Source organism: Bubalus kerabau, chromosome 3 (assembly GCF_029407905.1).
Source record: "Bubalus kerabau isolate K-KA32 ecotype Philippines breed swamp buffalo chromosome 3, PCC_UOA_SB_1v2, whole genome shotgun sequence".
NCBI classification, from domain to species: Eukaryota; Metazoa; Chordata; class Mammalia; order Artiodactyla; family Bovidae; genus Bubalus; species Bubalus kerabau.
This window is the reverse complement of record NC_073626.1, coordinates 46,850,135-46,870,029: the sequence shown is the minus strand read 5'-3', so window position 1 is coordinate 46,870,029 and position 19,895 is coordinate 46,850,135. Positions and strand designations below refer to the sequence as shown.

The window sequence follows — 19,895 nt, the reverse complement described above, 5'->3', positions numbered from 1 at the left end:
AATCCTGGTACGTGAAGTTAAAAGTGAAACAGCCTGAAAATAAATCCAGTGAAAGCTTCGACTTCTAACATATTTCAATCAAAAGTTGAGAAATGATTTTAAACTGACTTTATTTCCAAAGAGCAAGAGATCATTTTCCCTTAAAAAAAAGAAAAGGGGGGAGCGGTCCACACAGTAGTTCTCGCTTCAGATCAGCTGCATAACAAAGTTTCTGTGTACAGAGCTTTAAAAAAAGAAGAGTGGTCCTCAGACATCCTTCTCCTAGGCGTCAGCCTCCTACCAGTTCTGGAGGGGCCCGGCGCCGTTGGCCACTGGGAGGGTGCTGATACTCGTGAGAACCACCTGCTCAGACAGTTTCGACACGTTATCAAAGTTGCTGATCTGCGTGGTCAGGGACTTGCGGCTCTCCGTGCTCGTCCGTCCCCTGGCCAGCCGGTCCTCCTGGCGGTGATGAACCCCAAGGCAACAGCAAGAAAATGCGGCTTTAAATTCCTCTCGAAACTTTCCTGGATGACCAGGGAGAATGAAAGGAGAAAAGAATTTTGCAGTCAGTATCTTTTAACCAATCTCGAGTAGGGTACAAATGAGTGACTTCCTGGAGCGAAATCTACATGCGGGTGCAACATTTGATAAAAAGATAGAAAAAGGAAATTTCTTTTTTGGAAGCTTTGTGCAATCTTTGTTAAAAAATCATTTATTTTTAAATTGAAGTATCTTTGATTTACAATATCATGTTAGTCTTAGGTGTACAGAACAGTCATTCAGTTATAACTTTTCAGATTCCCTTTTATGTTGTTAGAAAATAATTGAGTATAGTTCCCTGTGCTATACAGTAGGTCCTTGTTGTTTATCTATTTTTCTATTTGAAAGTGAAAGTGTTAGTCGCCCAGTCATGTCTGACTCTTTGTGATCCCATGGACTATAGCCCACCAGGCTCCTCTGTCCATGTAATTCTCCAGGCAAGAATACTGGAGTGGGTAGCCTTGCCCTTCTCCAGGGGATCTTCCAAATCCAGGGATTGAGACTGGATCTCCTGCAATGTAGGCAGATTCTTTACTGTCTGAGCCACAGGGAAGACCTTGTATATATATATATATATATATGGAAGACCTTGTATTTTTATATATATATATATATACACACACATACATATATATATATATATTTATAAATAGTAGTGTGTGTATTTTAATCCCAAACTCCTAATTTATCCCTCCCACTTCCCCTCACTTTTCCCTTTGATAACCATAACTTTGTTTTCTATGTCTGTGGGTCTATTACTGTTATGTAAATATATTCATTTGTACATATATTTTAAGATTCCACATGTAATTGACATTATGATATTTGTCTTTCTCTATCTTAGTATGATAATTTCTAGGTCCATTCATGTTGCTGCAAATATACATATATTTAATGGACTATTAGTCATAATAATTAAATAATGCTTAGTACATTGTTGAAATGATGAAACATTTCCATAAAATAGTGAGACTGTTTTACATGCTCAATGTTTGAAGTTTGTTTAATGTTTTTATAGGCAAACTACATATATTTGTGAATGTGGGTTATTTTTCACTAGATTACTATAGTACACTTGAGCACCAGCAAAAGGGTGCCCAGAGATATTTAATAATTTCAAAACTACATTTCCTTAAAAAAATGTATGTGAATATAAGTGTGTGAAGTGTATGTATGTATAATAACATTTTCAGGAAAGCCACATTCAAAACTGGTTGTTCTGGGTTGTGGTACTTGGGAAATAAAGAATCATAGTGTGGGAGATATCTCACTGTATAATTAAAAAAAAAATAATTTCAAAACTGATGAAACCTATGTGGTACATGGCCAAAAGTCTGCAGAAATCAGCCCTGCATTGTATTGTGAAGAAATTATTCTACTGACACAATCAGTTCAGCAAAATATCTAAAAAAGTGCCTTAAACTAACTAGAAAGTTTCTTTTTGTAATCTGCGTGAAAGAAAGGGAAAGGAAGTGGCTCAGTAGTGTCCGACTCTTTGAGACCCCGTGGACTGTAGCCTGCCAGGCTCCTCTGTCCATGAGATTTCCCAGGCAAGAACACTGGAGTGGGTTGCCATTTCCTTCTCCAGGAGATCTTCCCGACCCAGGGATTGAACCCCCGTCTCCTGCATTGTAGGCAGACGCTTTACCGTCTGAGCCACCAGGGAAGCCTGTAATCTGCGAAAGGTAGAACAAAAAAACTGAATGAAAAATAAAAAACCCTAGAAGCTTTTCCTTATCTTTAAATTATTGATGTCACACTGAAGAAGGATAACCATGAAACAGTGACCTTTCAAGTCTCTAAGTGTAAATGACAGCATTGGAAATCACCATTTCTTGTCTCTGAGCTTCGATTACTCACCTGGGTTATTGAGTGATTACAATCAGGGCCCAGTGACCTTCTTGCATCACTCTTAACCCCATCACAACACTTTGACTGGTTCACTGGCTCCTACTTCAGACACTTCTCTCTCTTATGCTCCAATAGATTTCCCCTGCTTAGTGCAAGTTCAGGGCTTTAGGCGCTCCTAAGCCCAGGGATTCTTTGTAAGTCCTGGCTCTACATGCCCCTCCTCCTTTCAAACAGCATGTAAACAGTGGGCTCTGGGTATCCCAGTCTGAATGTAGTCTTTATTTTGGAGACTGGAGGTGAGTGAGCAGAGGGAGGCTTTAAAGAGGTGAAATGAATACAAAATACCCTTCACATATATACCATCTGATTCACTGAAAGATGAAATAAAGCAGAGATACAGAAGTGCATGCGTGCTCAGCTGCTCTGTGGTGTCTGACTCTTTGTGACCCCATGGACTATACCCTCCAGGCTCCTCTGTCCATGGAATTTCCCAGGCAAGAATAGTGGAGTGGGGTTGCTGTTTCCTTCCCCTGGGGATCCCCCGACCCAAGGATCAAACCCACATCTCCTGCATTGGCAGGTGGATCCTTTATCACTGTGCCATCTGGACAGTCATATAGAGGGTACACGCCAGGACTGAAAAAAAAAGTTATTTATAAAAAGCCTAATTGACTGTTTGTTTGTCTTTTGAGGAGGACTTTGCTGGTGGCTCTCAATGCAGGGGGCATGGGTCCAATCCCTGGTCAGGCCCCTAAGATCCCGTATGTCACATGGTGAGGCCAAATAAACAAACAAATACAATTTTTAAAAGTGGCTATACCATTAAAAAGTATTTAGTTAAATGATTTTTATAATTATATTGATTCCATAAACAGAGATGGGTGGAATATATGTACGTGTGGTCTGTTTAATTCAGTGTTATTTAGGAGGAATATAATTTTTGGGGTCAGTGAGAAATCTTGAGATAAGCCCAAGAGATATTAATTACCCACAAGAGAAATGTAAATACAGAGAAATACCTAAAAATACAAAGGTTCCAACTCCATCTCAATTAGGCTATAAATATTGGCAAAGGAAATGATATAAGCAAGTCTGTTTTATTTTCAGATAAAATGATTTTACATCTTGGTAAATCATAAGTTTACTATATGACAAGCAAGATTCTTATCCAGTTCTCACAATTTCACTTTCCTATTTCAACTTTGCTTCTAAACTTAATGGAAAAAAAGTTACTTAGATAATTTTCTCTGTTTGTTAAGTAACAAGTATTCCTTCTCATAAGGGAAGGAAAACTAAAGACCAGTCAGATCAGCCAAAAAAAAAAAAAAAAAAAAAAATCCTCATTATATTGCAACTAAGCTCTTCCTGCAGTTCAAGAGTGTTCACACCTTCTGGTCATCCATCCCTTGCCCTGGGCTGTAGTTTGTAGAGAAGAAACAGGTGAAAACTCACCACTGAGAAAATTATAAATAATTGGGTTCGCAGCACTGTTGGCATATACAAGCCAGTGTGCAAATGTAAACCAGGCATATACAGTCTCTCTGTCTTCCGTGTGGGTAAACATCCCAAACACTCTGCAGGAAAAGACACAGTAACAGGAAGTCAGTGAGGTTCTGGAAAGTTCCTTTACATAAGCAAAGTCAAGGGTCAACAAAGGCTTAGGTCGCAGCCACCTGGCTCCAGTGCTGCCCTGCAGGACGGACCACTTACAGGCTTAGGGTACCACAGTGGGGCCAGAAGAACTTCAGCCCCTGAAGGGCACCTAAGGGCACAGTTAGTACTGTAATAAATCAAGAGCCAGCTCGGGTCAGAGAAGAAGGGGCTTTCTCCCTTGTAAAGGATGAGTGCAGTAAGAATACGGAGGTTGACTGTGTATCGATCTCCAGTCTTTCGTGTTGCTTCTAAACACAATGGAGTAGTGTTTGTTAATATTCCATTTCATTTTATCCTTATTTTACATTGAGAGTATAAGATTAACAATGTGCTCATTTCAGGAGTACAACAAAGTGATTCACTTGTACATATACATGTATTTCTTCTTTGTGAACTTCTTTTCCCATCTAGGTTATTACAGAATATTGAGCAGAGTTCCCTGTGCTATACAGTGGGTCCTTGTTGGTTATCTATTTTCAACAGAGTGATGTGTGTATATTGCACTCCTAAATTGCTGTCTGTATGCACTACTTCCTACTTTCATTTGTGCGTTGATCAGAGTATTACATTTCTTCAACTTCAGTCTCAGCGCTGTGCTGAAATTGGGCTTCTGGGATTTTTTTTTTTTTTTTAATATGCAGAGGAGAACTAGTTTTCAGTTGGCAAAATTCTGATACTTTCTTAAAATTTTTAAGTTTTAATGTTTTTATTCATTATTTTAAACTCTGACAAATATTTTATTACTATATCCTTAAAGGTCATTTTTAAGATTTGTTCTTTTTTTTTTAAATAATAGAAATTTTAATTACTTATATATACTCATGCACATATACAACCTTCCTACATTGTGACAAATGCATATTTACACATCTCTTTTATGTCTAACCTCGCTTATGCTTTATGACTTGACATCTGTCCGTAGAAGCTCAAACGTTACTTAATTTTTCTGATAATAGAACATAATGAATTTAATCATTTGACAAAATAATAAGATTTGTTCTATATTTTGAAATATCTCAGCTATCAAATTCTATTCACTAGACAAAAGCAGGCAACTTGTAACTACCTGATAAATTTGTAGGCTGAAGATTATAATGCATTTCTTGACAGAGGTTTCGTCATTGATTGTGGATTTTGCGCAGATGATAGAAATGCATTGTCGGAATAACGTGATGTTCTATGGAGTACTCTAGTCTTACATAAATATAAAATATAGTGAGACAATGTGGGTAAATGGAATTAATGTTATGACCCTCTATCACAATATATCTTTGAAATAATATACAAACCAGACTTGCTTTAAAAACGTTGGTTTTGACTAGCCAGACAAACTGACTTCTAAAGAAAAGAATTAAGGACTTCATTTGTAAGAGAAAGAAAACAAAAGTATAAAATGAGAGAGCAAACAGAGACAAGTATTGGAAGAAAATGTGTGTGGTAAAGAGAAAAACAACTTTAGAGGTTATTTTGAAGTTTTTATTTTGTGACAGAGACCAGAAGACTCAAAAAACGGAAACTATTTTAAATTTAACATGGGTTTTCTCCTTAGAAAGCCATTTATTTTCCTCGGAAAGGAAGGTCTGTAAGTCAGAAGAATAGAAATATTATGGACAAGTAGGTATTTGGAACTAGCCCTCAACTAGGGCTGAGATGCAGGAAATCCAAGTGTGTCTTTGAGAGAGCAGTAAATACAATTTTCACTGAGTTTAGACAGACTAAAATAAAAGTACCAAAAAAAAAAAGAGAAAACTTATCCAGTATGTTTGTAGGTTCTTAGGAACAAAAAACATCATTTTGCATCAGACTAGAATACATTTGTCTGTCTGATTTCTGTGGGCAGGAAAATTAAGAAGGGAATTAAGTGTATATATATATAATATATATATTAAATATATAATATATTATATTTATATTATTTATATTTATATTATATTATATTTATAATATATGTATAGTATTAAATATATTATATATATACACACACACACACACACACACATATATATATGTGGAGGGCAAAGAAGCTTCTCTTTTCTTGTGAGCTGGTGTATATCTCAAGGATCAAACCTGCCACAGATCTTATACCTTTAAGGCTGTCTGTGCCTGTACTAAACAACATTGCTGCAAAGTTCATTTTCTCTTTCTTTACCATTGATAAAGTCATTAAGAATATATATAACTGAATCACTTTGCTGTGCAGCCGAAACTAACACAGCTTTGTAAAGCAACATTACTTCAATAAAATTTATTTTTAAAAAAAGTAAAGAAAAATGTCATGAAGCAATCAAAGACAAAGCCCCAAAGAGAATGACAAATCTTTGCAGCTGGTTATACCACCTTCAGACTGTGTGAGTCCAGCCAAAGCTGCCTCTCTCCAGAGTCCCCAGCTGTGAGGAATAGGATATTGACTCTGAATCAGGGGAAAATGAGAGGCGCAATCCAAGTTTTAGTTAGAGTCCTCTGATAAATAGAACCAGTATTACCTTGGGACCAGCCTCTGTGCAACTATTAAGATAATTTCCAATAAAGATGGTTGAAGATACCTGGGTACCACACTGCCCCGTATCAGCTGATCATGTTGGCCAATTGTTTTAACTTAAAAGCATATCTGCAGGGTTACAGGAACATAACTTTTCTCACTGAAAAGCTTTGTGTTGATTTTGGTTATTAACACTATTCACCTATTCACCCTAAACTTGATTTGCTGACTTCAGAAAAATGGATTTTCTTTCTTTCTGTTTAAGCATTCAAAACACAGTACGTGCTGTGATTCCATTTGTATATGTGTGTGTGCTCATAAATGCACTTTTAAGTATAATTAGAACGTTAACACAATTCTTATCTCTTTTTGTCCTTTAGATAAAATTCTGTCACCATTTCCTATGTCTTTGAGAACAAAGTTGGAAAACCCATTTGTTCTGATCAAAAAAGAGCTCCAAGCTGTAAATGAGGTTTTTGCATTAGAATTTTTTCTGCATCTGAGATTCGGCAATTAACTTGAAGAGGTCAGGGGGAACATCTGTTTTCTGTCTGTCATTCAATAGAGAATTAGCATGGATAAGAGCATTTAAAGTCCCAGCACTCTAAAAAGCTGTGTGTTCTTACCTGCTGGTAACAACACATTTGAGTTATCTGGCCTGACAAGCTATCTCGGCAGACAGCTTAGAATTTTTCTCTGGCTTAAAAAAACAAAAAAAAGTCCTTAATTAAGAACCAAGAGAAATGGCAGATCTCTTCGTTTTCAAATAATAAGTAGCTTTACCTCTTTAGCACATTGAGGATGCTAATTGGGAGATAGCAAATTGCAAACACCAAGAGCACCACCATCAACATCCGGGCTGTTTTCCGTCTGGCTCGGATCTGCTTTATTTCAGCAGCCACGGCGCTAATCCTGGATTTGGTCTGCTGTCCAGGCCCCCGAGGCTGCGAAAGAGGCTGCAGGGCCTTCCATTTTTTCTGGACGACCGAAGATGTTCCAGGAATCTGAAAGGAGTGCAGATCCTTTATTGCTATCTGATTAGGAAGTTCACTTCGGAGGAGTAATTGGGAAGACATAGTAGAAGGCACTGTGGTCTGGAGGTGGGAGTGGAGTGTGTTCTGGATAAACCATCAAGCCTTTCAAAGAGTGCACACATATTCAGTCGGAGCTGCAAGTACTGTCCCCACAAAGGAATAATTTCAGTACTAAAAGAAATGAGTTACAAGCCAGAAACAAATAGAAGGGACTTACTTAGATCCATACACTAACCTCTATAGATTGTTACCTGTATAGGGTTCCATATATGATATCCTGAAAAGTGACATGGGAGAGTAGAATGATGAGTGGTTGCCAGGGGTAAGGGGAGATGAATGAATTAGCATAGTACAGAGGATTTCAGGGCAGGGGATATACTCTGCATGATGGATACATTTCCTCACACATTATACATTGTGTCTGAATATACCATCTAAACACACAGAATGTACATCAAAAGTGAATCATAAGGTAAACTGTGACATGATGGATAGATGCAGGTTCATCAGTTTTAATAAATGTATCACGCTGCTGGAGGATGTTGATAATGGGGATGGAGGGAGGGCAGAGATAGGAAAACTCTGTAACTTCCACTCAATTTTTCTGTGACTTTATAACTACTCTTTGAGAAAAAAATCCTTGATTTAAAAGAGAGAGAAATGAAAACTGGGGAAGCAGAGCACCTATTAGGAATTCTGATTCAGCTCAGATACCTGGAGTTGAAACAGACTGAACCCCTAAGCAGGTGATTTCAAAGTAACCTGCATGGCTTTTCATGCATCAACACTGCCACCTGCTGGCAGATGGAGAGTTGGGACTTTTGTTAGGTTTTCTGCTTCTCGGGTTTAAGGTAAACCTTTAAATAAAAGGAATAAAAACAAAACAGTCCATGTTGCTTATTATTTGTTCTTATAAAATTTCTCGAAGTCAACTTTGTGGCCAGACCCTTTAAAATTCACATAAAACCTTGAAAATCCCTTCCATGATCATTTCCAATAGCTGGAATTTGTAACATCAGTTACACAACTTGTACTTTTCCATTTCTTTTCAAAGTTATTTGATAATAGCAGGGAGTCCCTCCAAGTATAATATTGTCTTAATTATAAGCTCATGAGTAACATCAGTTACACAACTTGTACTTTTCCATTTCTTTTCAAAGTTATTTGATAATAGCAGGGAGTCCCTCCAAGTATAATATTGTCTTAATTATAAGCTCATGAAGATTGATAGGGTTTAGTGAGCAAAACAATAAAATTCAATATGTGTAATTTTTTAAGAGGAAAATGTGCCAACAAGCACACCATAAGAACATCCTAGCTCTATTAAGATTATTCAGCTGTTGCTTTTATCTCTGCACCTAAAGCCAGAACAGACCAGCGTGTCCCTATGGTCTCTCACAATGGATGTTGGATGGATTCTGTTGCTTTATCCATCACAAGATCCAGGTCTGTTAGATAATCTTTAATTTGAGAACAGAATTTTACTTTGATTTCCATAGAGATGAATTGATATGATGTTTCTTTTGAACATAATTATTCCCTCTCAAAAAGGAGCAAATGAAAATAAGGAAAACCTGCCTTTAAATTGAAAAACATTTGACAAATGATTTATCTTTGGATTCTCTATGTTCTGCCATGTAGGCTGACCTATCACATCAAGGTGGCCCCACTCACTCTTCTTATCTATTGGCTGAGAATCCTTCCTCCTCTATGAGTCTTTTTTTAAGCAGTCATTTTTAAAAATAATTGAGAAATTGCTATGGATGTTGGAAATTCCCAGAAGACCTCTAGCATGAGTAACTCTATTAATGTCTGCTAAATTGTCTTGAACTCTTTCCTAAACAATCTCTAAGAGAATTTAAACTGAAGCAATCTATTATTCAGTGCTCCCCTGAGGGAAAAAGAGTCAATATCTTGCATCCGATGACTTCTGCAAATATCAGAAAAAGTTGCCATAAAGAGAAACTGGTACAGTGAGCATGACTATGGTTTCTGCAATCATAAAATGTGGTAATTATGTCCTCTCTTAGATGATAATCTAAATACAGATAGAAGATGCCAATCCTGCATACATTGTGAGAAGACATACAGTAGTCCCCACTAATAATTCATCTATGTCCAGAGAAAGTACAGTATCAATAGAAATTGTTGATGTTAGCTGAGCACCAGGAATGATGCAAAATCTTGAGTAATTACTAATGCTTTCTTTTAAAAAAATAGTTATTGTAAACCCATTTTACAGATGATCAAGCAGTTTTGAGAAAGATTAAATAAAATATCCAGTCTATATCTTTAATAAGTGACAAGCGAGAATATGCACACAGATGTGTCTTATTGGAAAGTTCATCTTTTCCCATTGTGATGCACTATTTCCATCTACAAACTTCAACACAATCTGATATGAAAGTTAACAATTTTTAAAATACATGCTTAGTTATATAAAGGGGCTTCCCAGGTGGCTCAGTAGTATAAGAATATGCCTCCGATGCAGTTGATGGAGATTTGATCCCTGGGTCAGGAAGATCCCCTAGAGAAGGAAATGGCAACCCAACCCATGGACAGAGGAGCCTGGTGGGCCACAGTCCGTGGGGTTGCAGAGTCAGACATGACTGCACACACACTCTAATTTTTAGTTACATAAAAGCAGTAATAGTCATACAAAAGGGCTTTTGAGAGACTCAGGCCATTTGTCCGCAGGGGACGGTCTTTTCCTTGCCATCTCAGCAAGGGCTAAACAATCGCTGACTGTGTGGGAAGCACACACACATACTGTACAAACACAATGCATAACGTTATACACACACGCACACACAGTATACACATACAGCACACACAGTACACACACACACACACGCACACACACCCAAACCCACACGCACACTGCTTTTACTCTACTATCACAATTAAACTTTATCATCACCCTTGATGTGAAAATACATCCTGGAACAGGTATTCACACAGTTAGGAAATGAAAGTATCACATACATGATGGCCCTTGAAACCTGCCCTAAGGAAGTGTTTGTGGCCAGGAGAAGCAAACACGCTGCAAACATTAAAACGGGCATAAAAGAATATTGTGAACAAACACTGAACTTAGAATAAATACAATGAAAGAAAAGGTAATTAAACTGACACCTGTTTGTCTTTACAAACCCTGTTACAACAAAGCAAACCAACAAACAAAAACTCCAGGCTCAGACAGCCTCATTGATGTAATATTCAATCAAAGCATAAAGAATAATTTCTATCTTATTTAGATTCTTTCTGAAATTCAAAGAAAAGATAATATTTTAATGAATTTTAAAGAGGCTAGTTACCCTGATAATCAATACTATGAGAACAAAGGAAAACCACTGACCAAATATTTCACATGAAGAGAGAGGAAAAATTCCCCAAAATATATATTGTTAAACTAAATCCAACAATATACAAAAATATAATAGATTTAACTCAATAAAGCAATCAAATTTATTCTGGTAATACAGTATGGGTTTAACATGTAAAAAATTAATGTAATTTATCATATTTGTAGAAAAAACAATGAACATCTCATTAAAGGAAGGAAAAACATTTGAAAAATTCAACAACTTCAATGTAAACTAGTAATAAAATCTTTCTCAACTTGACAAAGGGCATCTATGAAAGGTTTTTGGGCTATCATCCAACTTAGTGCTAAAGATGAACATTTTCCTCCAAGACTGGGAACAAACCAGCAAAGGTTTCTCTCACACATCTACTCAACATTTTACTGGAGATCCTAGCCAGTAGAAGAAGACAATCTAAATAGATAAAAGGTATATAAATTGATTCTATTGAGAACACATCATTGCTTACAAAGAAAGTCTTAAAGGATTTATAAGAATGCCACTAGAACTAAAATCATGAATTTAGCAATACGCAGGACCCTAAATCAGTAAACAAAATTCACTATATTTCTATATACTAGTGATAAATGATTTGAAGTTTAAATGAAAAATAACACAAGTTTCAATAGCAAAACATGTATTCTAGAAGTACATTTAGCAAAATGTGGACAAAACATGTATAGATTAAATTATGAAAATTTCTAAGAGCTATTAAAGAAGACCTAAATAAGGGAAGAGATGTACCATGTTCACAGATCAGAAGATTTAATATTGCTAATATGTCAATTTCTCCCAGTTGATCTATAAATTTAATGCAATAAATCTACTCAAAATAATAGCAAGCTTAACTTCATGACTCCTTTATGACAGCTTATTAATTTATTTTTTTTTACCTTGGCTCTTCTTTTTTAGTATTTAAATGCACATGCTAAGTTCTTATGGTCAGGATCATAACCACTTTCTTTGTCTCACTGAAATAGGATAATGTACTTTTTTACTATCTCAATCGCATAAAATATGTTGAAGCTTGCTTTATAGCCTATCATATGATCTAGCCTGGAGACTATTCAGTGTGCACTTGAATGTGTGTTCTGTACTTTTGAAGAAGTATCCTGTAGATATGTTAGGTCTAGTTGACTGACAGTTTTGTTCAAGTCTTCTATGTCATTATTAATTTTCTGCCCAGTTTTTCTATCCATGACTGAAATATGAGTGTTGAAGTTTTCTATTATTATTATTGAATTGTCTATTTATGTCCCTAATTCTGCTAGCTCTTGCTTCATGTACTGTGGGCTTCAGTTGTGAAATGCATATAGGTTTAGAATTTCTTAATTGAGTGATTTATCATTATGAAATATCCTTCTTTATTTGTAGTAACACTTTTCATTAAGCTTCTTTTGTCTAATATTAGTGCAGCTACTTCAGCTTTCCTTTGGTTACTGTTTGCATTCATGCTAAGTTGCCCCAGTTATGTCTGACTCTTGTGACCCCATGGACTGTAGCCCACCAGGCTGGGATTCTTCAGGCAAGAATACTGGGATGGGTTGCCATATCCTCCTTCAGGGAATCTTCCCCATCCAGGGGTCTAACCCACGTCCCTTATGTCTCCTGCATTGGCAGGCAGGTTTTTTACCACGAGTGCCACCTGGTACCATACTGTTTGTGTAGTACCTCTTTACTCATTATTTTACTTTTAATCTATTTGCATCTTTTGTAGACAGCATACAGTTGAGTCATCTTGTTTATCTATTCAGCCAATCTCTAAAGAACTTCATTCATTTACATTTAATGTAACTATTGAGAAGGTATAATTTAATTTATCCTTTTGCTTTTTGTTTCCATTTTCCATACATATGTATGTAAATATATATTATATATATATATTACTGTCTATTTTGTTCCTCTATTCCTCTATTACTTCTTTTTTTTTTTTTAATTTTATTTTTAAACCTGAAACACTGTATTAGTTTTGCCAAACATCAAAACGAATCTGCCACAGGTATACATATGCTCCCCATCCTGAACCCTCCTCCCTCCTCCCTCCCCACACCATCCCTCTGGGTCGTCCCAGTGCACCAGCCCCAAGCATCCAGTATCGTGCATTGAACCTGGAATGGCAACTCGTTTCATACATGATATTACACATGTTTCCATGCCATTCTCCCAAATCTTCCCACCCTCTCCCTCTCCAACAGAGTGCATAAGACTGTTTTATACATCAGTGTCTCTTTTGCTGTTTCGTACACAGGGTTATTGTTACCATCTTTCTAAATTCCATATATATGCGTTAGTATACTGTATTGGTGTTTTTCTTTCTGGCTTACTTCACTCTGTATAATAGACTCCAGTTTCATCCACCTCATTAGAACTGATTCAAATGTGTTCTTTTTAATGGCTGAGTAGTACTCCATTGTGTATATGTACCACAGCTTTCTTATCCATTCATCTGCTGATGGACATCTAGGTTGCTTCCATGTCCTGGCTATCATAAACAGTGCTGCAATGAACATTGGGGTACACGTGTCTCTTCTTTATCTTCTGTTAAACAGATATTTTCTATCTTGCCATCTCAGCAACAGAATAAAAATAAACAATTTTTATTCTGTTGCTTCTTGCACTGTATTCTTTTTGAATTATTTTTTAGTGGTTGCCCTGAGGACTACAATTGACAACTTAAACAATCTGTTTGGATTAATGTCAAGTTAATTTCAATAGTATACAAAAACTTTGTTCCAATATAGCTTCATTCCCTCCTTCATTTGAATTACATCTTCATACATGATAAGTTAAAGATTCACAGTTTTATAATTATTGCTTTACAATGTTATCTCAAGCCCAATAGGAGAAGAAAAGAATTTCAAACAAAAATACATTTATACTCTCTTCTATATTTACATACATAATTATTTTTATCTCTGTGTGAACTTAAGTTACTGGCATTTGATTCTGCCTCTGTAATTACCATTTGCTGTTTATTTCCTCATACTAGACTGACTGATTAGCATCTAATATTAATTATTTTAAGTTCTTTTTGAAGAATGTTGAATAATAAAAGGTAGCAGAAGAGAATGTGATAAGAATTGGAATGAGTAATTCTTTCAAAAATTTAATCCTTGAGCTAGCTGCTTAGTCATATCTGACTGTTCCTGGACCCATGGAGGAGCCAGCCAGGTTCCTGTCTCCATGGGATTCCCCAGGCAAATATACTGGAGTGGGTTGCCATTCCCTTTTCCAGGGCTTTTTCCCAATCCACAGATCAAACTCACATCTACTGTGTCTCCCAGATTCTTTACCACTTAGCCATGAGGGAAGGCCCATGGAAATTCAGTTCTAGACTCAAGTACGAGTACAGTTCATCCCTAGTTGCTCACGCAGTCCCAGATATATGGTAGGCTGTCAATAAATATGTGTGGGATGAATTGGCATGAGTTCACATAAGACTGAACTGTTGAATTATATAAGAGCTAGAACTGAAAAAATGTTGCCAGATGCACAAGAGTGAAGATTTAGTAAGTCTTAGAAAGAGGAGTTCTAGAGTCTGTAGAATTTCTAAACTGACTGAATTCTCTGAGTCACATTGTCAAAAAGAATATTTAGACCTTGTTTAGAGCAAAGCATTGGATAGTTCCTTAATGAGGTTTAAAATCCTTGAGAAAGTCAGACAAGGACAAACATTTTGTTCCCTAATAAACTAACACTTAGAAATTTCAAAGAATGTAACAGATTCCATACATCTCTATAATTTTGAGCAAATAGGACAGGGCCTCTGTTTGATGGCTCATTTGATGTAGCCTATGGCACACATAATGCCTTGGAATTCTGTTTATAGACACTCACAGTTGAAGTTTGAGAGTTGCTCAAGAAGAATTCTACATAATCACCACTTGAGGTTAATTTACTTTATCATCATTGCTAATGTGAGCTCAGATGAACTCGTTGTTTTCCACTGCAATCTCTTTGTAAATGTTTTTAGTTTCACAGCCCAAGCATTTTATTGCAAATCTTCTGGATCATGTGGCTTGTACTAAACAGGACGATTCATTAAAAAAAAAAAAAATGGACTTTTTCTAAATCTGCAATATAATTTTGAACTTACTTTAGAGTTTGAGAAATGGAGAACTAGAATGAAGATGTAAACTGGTTTGGATTTGGCAGTTACATAATTATTTAATAAGCACTTTTTGCATACGTTTTTGTGTAAGCTAACATGTTAAGTGTTGGGAAGATGATGAGCAAAACAGATTCATGTACATACAAGAAATTTGGAAGTTGTGTCATTCTGTAAATAAATAAATAAACAAATATAAGCATCTATTATGTTTAATGCATGCTACCGACTCGATGGACATGAGTCTGAGTGAACTCCGGGAGTTGGTGATGGACAGGGAGGCCTGGTGTGCTGCAATTCATGGGGTCGCAAAGAGTCGGACACGACTGAGCGACTGATCTGATCTGATCTGAACAAGTAAAAATATGAAAGTAGGGATGCATTTAACACTGGGAATATTTATCATTAAAATGTCAGCCTAAATCTACAATATTTTAATGCCTACAGGCTCACCGATGTGTTTTCTAATTGTTCTGTGAACTTTGTTCTCAGTGACTGAACAATGGATTCCCTTCTTTGCTCATCTATCAAAACTCTCCCAGCACTTTCTCTCATTCTTCCACTAACTTTTTTCTTATATTTATTGAGCAACTGGAATGTGCTAAGCAGGTCCTAGTTGTAGGGCTACAAGATGAAGACTAGTCTGTACATTCTCTGTCTTAGTAGATTAGAACAGACAGACAAAAAATCATTATCATGTTACTTAAAAGTGCTATGAAAGGTCTGTCTAAGAAAGCAGTCACAAACATCAAGTCAAAACATGCTTGTTATTTTAGAAATATAAGTAGAGTGAGTTGAAAGGCCAAATAACAGCATGTACCATGAAGATATTTTATTTAATAGCACTTTTCATGCTTGAAGCACTTGAATTGATCCATCTAAGTGTATTGACTTTGTGAACTGGATGCTATGCATCCTGCTTGGCACAGAAATTTAAGTAATTGACAGAATTCATGCATGTGCTAAACTGAAGGGTTAGGATTTAAACTGATGCAGTCTAGACCTTCAGTCTGCGTTTTTAATTTCTGTATTATATCAGCTCTGGTCATTCACTTGCACAGCTTGTAAGGAGATCTCCATTTGTTCAAGCTTAACCACGTGACTTGTCTGAGCCAATGAAAAGTGAGACTTAGCATATGCCAGTTCAAAGCAAACATTTTCAAAGAATTTGCATGTTTCCTCCAGCTCTCTTGCCCTTTCCCTGGATCCCAAAATGGCACACCCAGGGGAATGCTGTTCCTTTGGATGAAGTTCTGAACCGAGAAGACCAGGGGAGCACATTCACAGTCATCCTCACCACTGATAAAGGACATGAACAAGATAAGCTATTGCAAACCACGTACCTTGGGCTTTTTCACAGCAGAATAACTGAGCAAAAATGGAACAGTTTGAAAACACTTACCAGAAAGTGGGGTATAAAAGGAAAAGACACTAAAATATTTGTAGTTGACTTCATGGCCAGGTGGAGAGTGTTGAGGAATCTATCTCTAGGATCTGGAAAATCACCATTCATGGCTTATAGTGATACACATTTGTTTCTTTAATTGCAAAGATTGGGGAACAGAATGCATTTATAAGATCATAAAAGAATTGACTTAAAAAATTAGAAGAAAACATTCGGAGACATACAGGGTTGAAAAATGCAGCTGTTGCTCCTATGAAAGGATAAAAGATGATCGTGAAAATTGCTTTGAATAATAAAAGATGAAGCAGATCCAAATTAAGACTCATATTCACCCCCAAATAAAGTTTTATGAAATCCTTTTAATGAGGGAAGTGGCCCAGTAAATTCTTTCAGTTGGATAAAATATGTCAGAGCAAACAGACTAAGACCATGGCTTTCCACAAACTCAAAATTTAGGAAAAGAGACAGATACATTTCTGAGAAATGTGGCATTTTAAGAAACAATTTGCAAGTATAAGAAGCTGAGTTATATCCTTTGCCTGTCCCTTTATGAACCACTACATGTTCCTTGATTTCTTTCAACTCATCAAAATTCAGCTTAAATGTTACCTGGTCTGAATTAGATCCACCTCCACTAAGCTTTCCTTTGATCTCCTGTGGCTTATACTTATTAAGGTGATTTTTATCCTGCAACTGACTGTTTCCTTCTTCTAGACTATGAATTCATCAGTGCCACAGACTGGAACTTTTATCAGACATGCAAGTGAAAGAAATGAAACCATTCGATGAATGAATAACTGAATGAATGAATACAGAGCAAAATTATATAACAAATTTCAGTACTCTCAAATCAGCACTATAAAAAATTTCTAAAGTTCTCAATTCTGCCTGGTTCTTCTAAACAAAATAAAATCTTTGAAGTTGGAGATTTACTCACATAATAAAAATGCATTATATAAATATTTGCTTCAGTCTCAGGAAATTTTAAAGGAATTTTTATTTATTTCTCGTAAATTGTAAAATGTTAGTCCTAGACAAAAATCAAGTCAATTAATCACAGAGGTTTAAAATTTAGCCATTAAGGCAGTCCATAAAATAACATTTCCTAAATATCACTCTTAAAAATGCCTAGACCAGGCAAGAATATTGAATGGGTAGTCATCACCTTCTCCAGGGGAATCTTCTCAACCCGGGATTGAACCTGGGTCTCCTGCACTGCAGGCAGATGCTTTACTATCTGAGCCACCAGGCAAGCCCATTTTCATGACTAGGTCTTCATTATTTAGTGAAAAACGTTATTAGAAGATCACACAATCCTTTGCTAAAGACATTATATTGGTTCAATTCACTCAAATTTTGTTTTCAAGGACATTGTAAAGAAAACACAAGAAAAGTATTTGAAATTACTTACTTGTCTGCACCAGAGTTTACGAAATATTTGTAGATAGGCCAACACCATAAGACACAGTGGTGCCATGTATGTCACCAGGAAGAAACAGATGTGATACATCTTGGGGTAAATTTCACCTGGAATGAAAGTCAAAATAATACAGTCTTATGTTATAATACATAGATTTTTTAAAGGTACATTTGTCAATGCTTTGCTTTTAAAATACACATTACCTTCTATATGATTTTACTGTTGTGATATATACACAAAGGGAAAAGTGATTAAAAATAACAGCTACTTACATTTAAGTACTAAATGCAAAGTCGTAATATCATTTAATCTACTCAGAGAGAAGAGGCAATTAAACATTATTTTAATTTGTGCTACACAGTCTCTCCAAAGCCAAGTGTTCATTTATTGAAAACCCATTTTTTTCTCTTGATTACATCGGGCTATTAATAAAACAGTTTGGATTGTCCTATATTTGGATTTACAAGAAGGGACATTATTCAAATTTTAATTGCTAAAGTGTTTGTTAAAATTGCAAGAGACTGTAAATTAAGTTGATTCCTCTTAATTTCTTTCTTAAAAATTGGGAAATTATTCCCAGTTGTATCTGCAAATACAAATTTGGAATGTTTTTTTTAAAAATAAAACAGCAAAAATTTGATAACAATTATTTTTGTTGACTTCCTAGAACATATACAAAATGCTTATTTAAGTAAGTTGTGTTTGTGTGTTAATGCATGTACTTTTAATAACAAAGAAATTTTTAGGATTCTTTAAAGTTAGATTTCAAACCAATATGGGTATTTTCTTATCAATAAGGCATAAGCACATCTAGGATTGCAGTAATTTCTTATTTATCATTAATTCTATGTATACAGGTGATATGTATCACAGATTAAGGCATTTATTAAGGAATCAATCAGTTGAGTGGCACTGTGGCTTAATATTAATTTTTAGCTTTTCTAAAATATATCCATGGCTGGATTTTAAAATACTTTAAAGGCTATTTCTCTTATACTAGTATTTGAATATGTCACAGTGATCCAGCTACTTTTACTTAATGCAAAACAAGAAACGATATATACTAGATGGATACCATGGATATTAAATGCCACTAACTAGATACAATTCTAACTAAATGCTAGCAAAATAGATTTTTTTAATTCTAAAAATTACATAACTTATTTTGAGCTTGATATTGACAATGGGATTGGTTCTATACTATTACGGAAGGACAATGCTATCATTTTTATAGATTATATTTGTTCCATTACTTCAGAGAGTATTTTGAAGCATGAAGACTCAGTTATGTGATCAAATGTGATAACAGCAATTTATCCTCAGGTTTAGCCAAAAATAATTATGACGATGACCATAATCGCTGATAACAAAGGTTGACAATTCATTGATTTCTTACTGAATATATTTTAAACGTATCAATGAGTTAAATATCCTCCATAATATTGATTTCATAGTCTTGTCTTCTAGAACTTAATAGTCTTATTTTTACTCTTAAAACTGCCTTCTTTCTCAGACAGATATTTTTCTCCACTGCTATCTTTAGAGAGGATGGCAAGGTGTGTGTGGCGCCAGGAGCTCTAAGAGATCAACTTAAGGTGTCATTTTTTACTTCCTCGGGGACCCAGGTGGCTCACGCTGAGCTCATCAGCTTCTAACTTCCTTTCAAGTTTGTCCTGTAAAACAGGCCAGTTACACAAAAAGTGATAGAATCTGAGCAGCCTGAAGGGAGGAATAACAGACATCCTTTTCCTTTGAAGCTCCACAGTCCATGCAGCAATAGGGGAGCCAATTTAAAAGGAACTTGGAGAGTTACCTTGGCACTTCCCAGGCACCTGAGTGGCTTTGAACTTTTATTTGTTTTGAGGAAAATGTCACATACTCTTCCTGCATAAAAATGTACCTTTGAAGCATACATACCCATGAATCCCTGATGTCTGCCCCGAACTAAACTGAGTGAGTGGAGACAGGTAGATTTTGTAGGTCATTTGTTTTTTAAATGCATAGATGGATATCAACACTATGATAACAGTTTGCAGTTTTAAACAGATGGGAAACAAA

General features: G+C 35.9%; 1 protein-coding gene across 1 annotated transcript in view; it reads right to left on the bottom strand.

Annotated features, from left to right (window-relative positions):
* Positions 1-19,895, bottom strand: part of HCRTR2 (hypocretin receptor 2) — a 137,138-nt gene that overhangs the window by 2,251 nt on the left and 114,992 nt on the right. Inside the window, exons 4-7 of the mRNA XM_055574706.1 lie at positions 17,829-17,944; positions 7,289-7,509; positions 3,826-3,947; positions 281-506 (exon numbers count right to left, since the gene is read on the bottom strand). Coding sequence (XP_055430681.1) covers positions 281-506; positions 3,826-3,947; positions 7,289-7,509; positions 17,829-17,944 — 685 coding nt within the window. The remainder of the gene's footprint in view (positions 1-280; positions 507-3,825; positions 3,948-7,288; positions 7,510-17,828; positions 17,945-19,895) is intronic.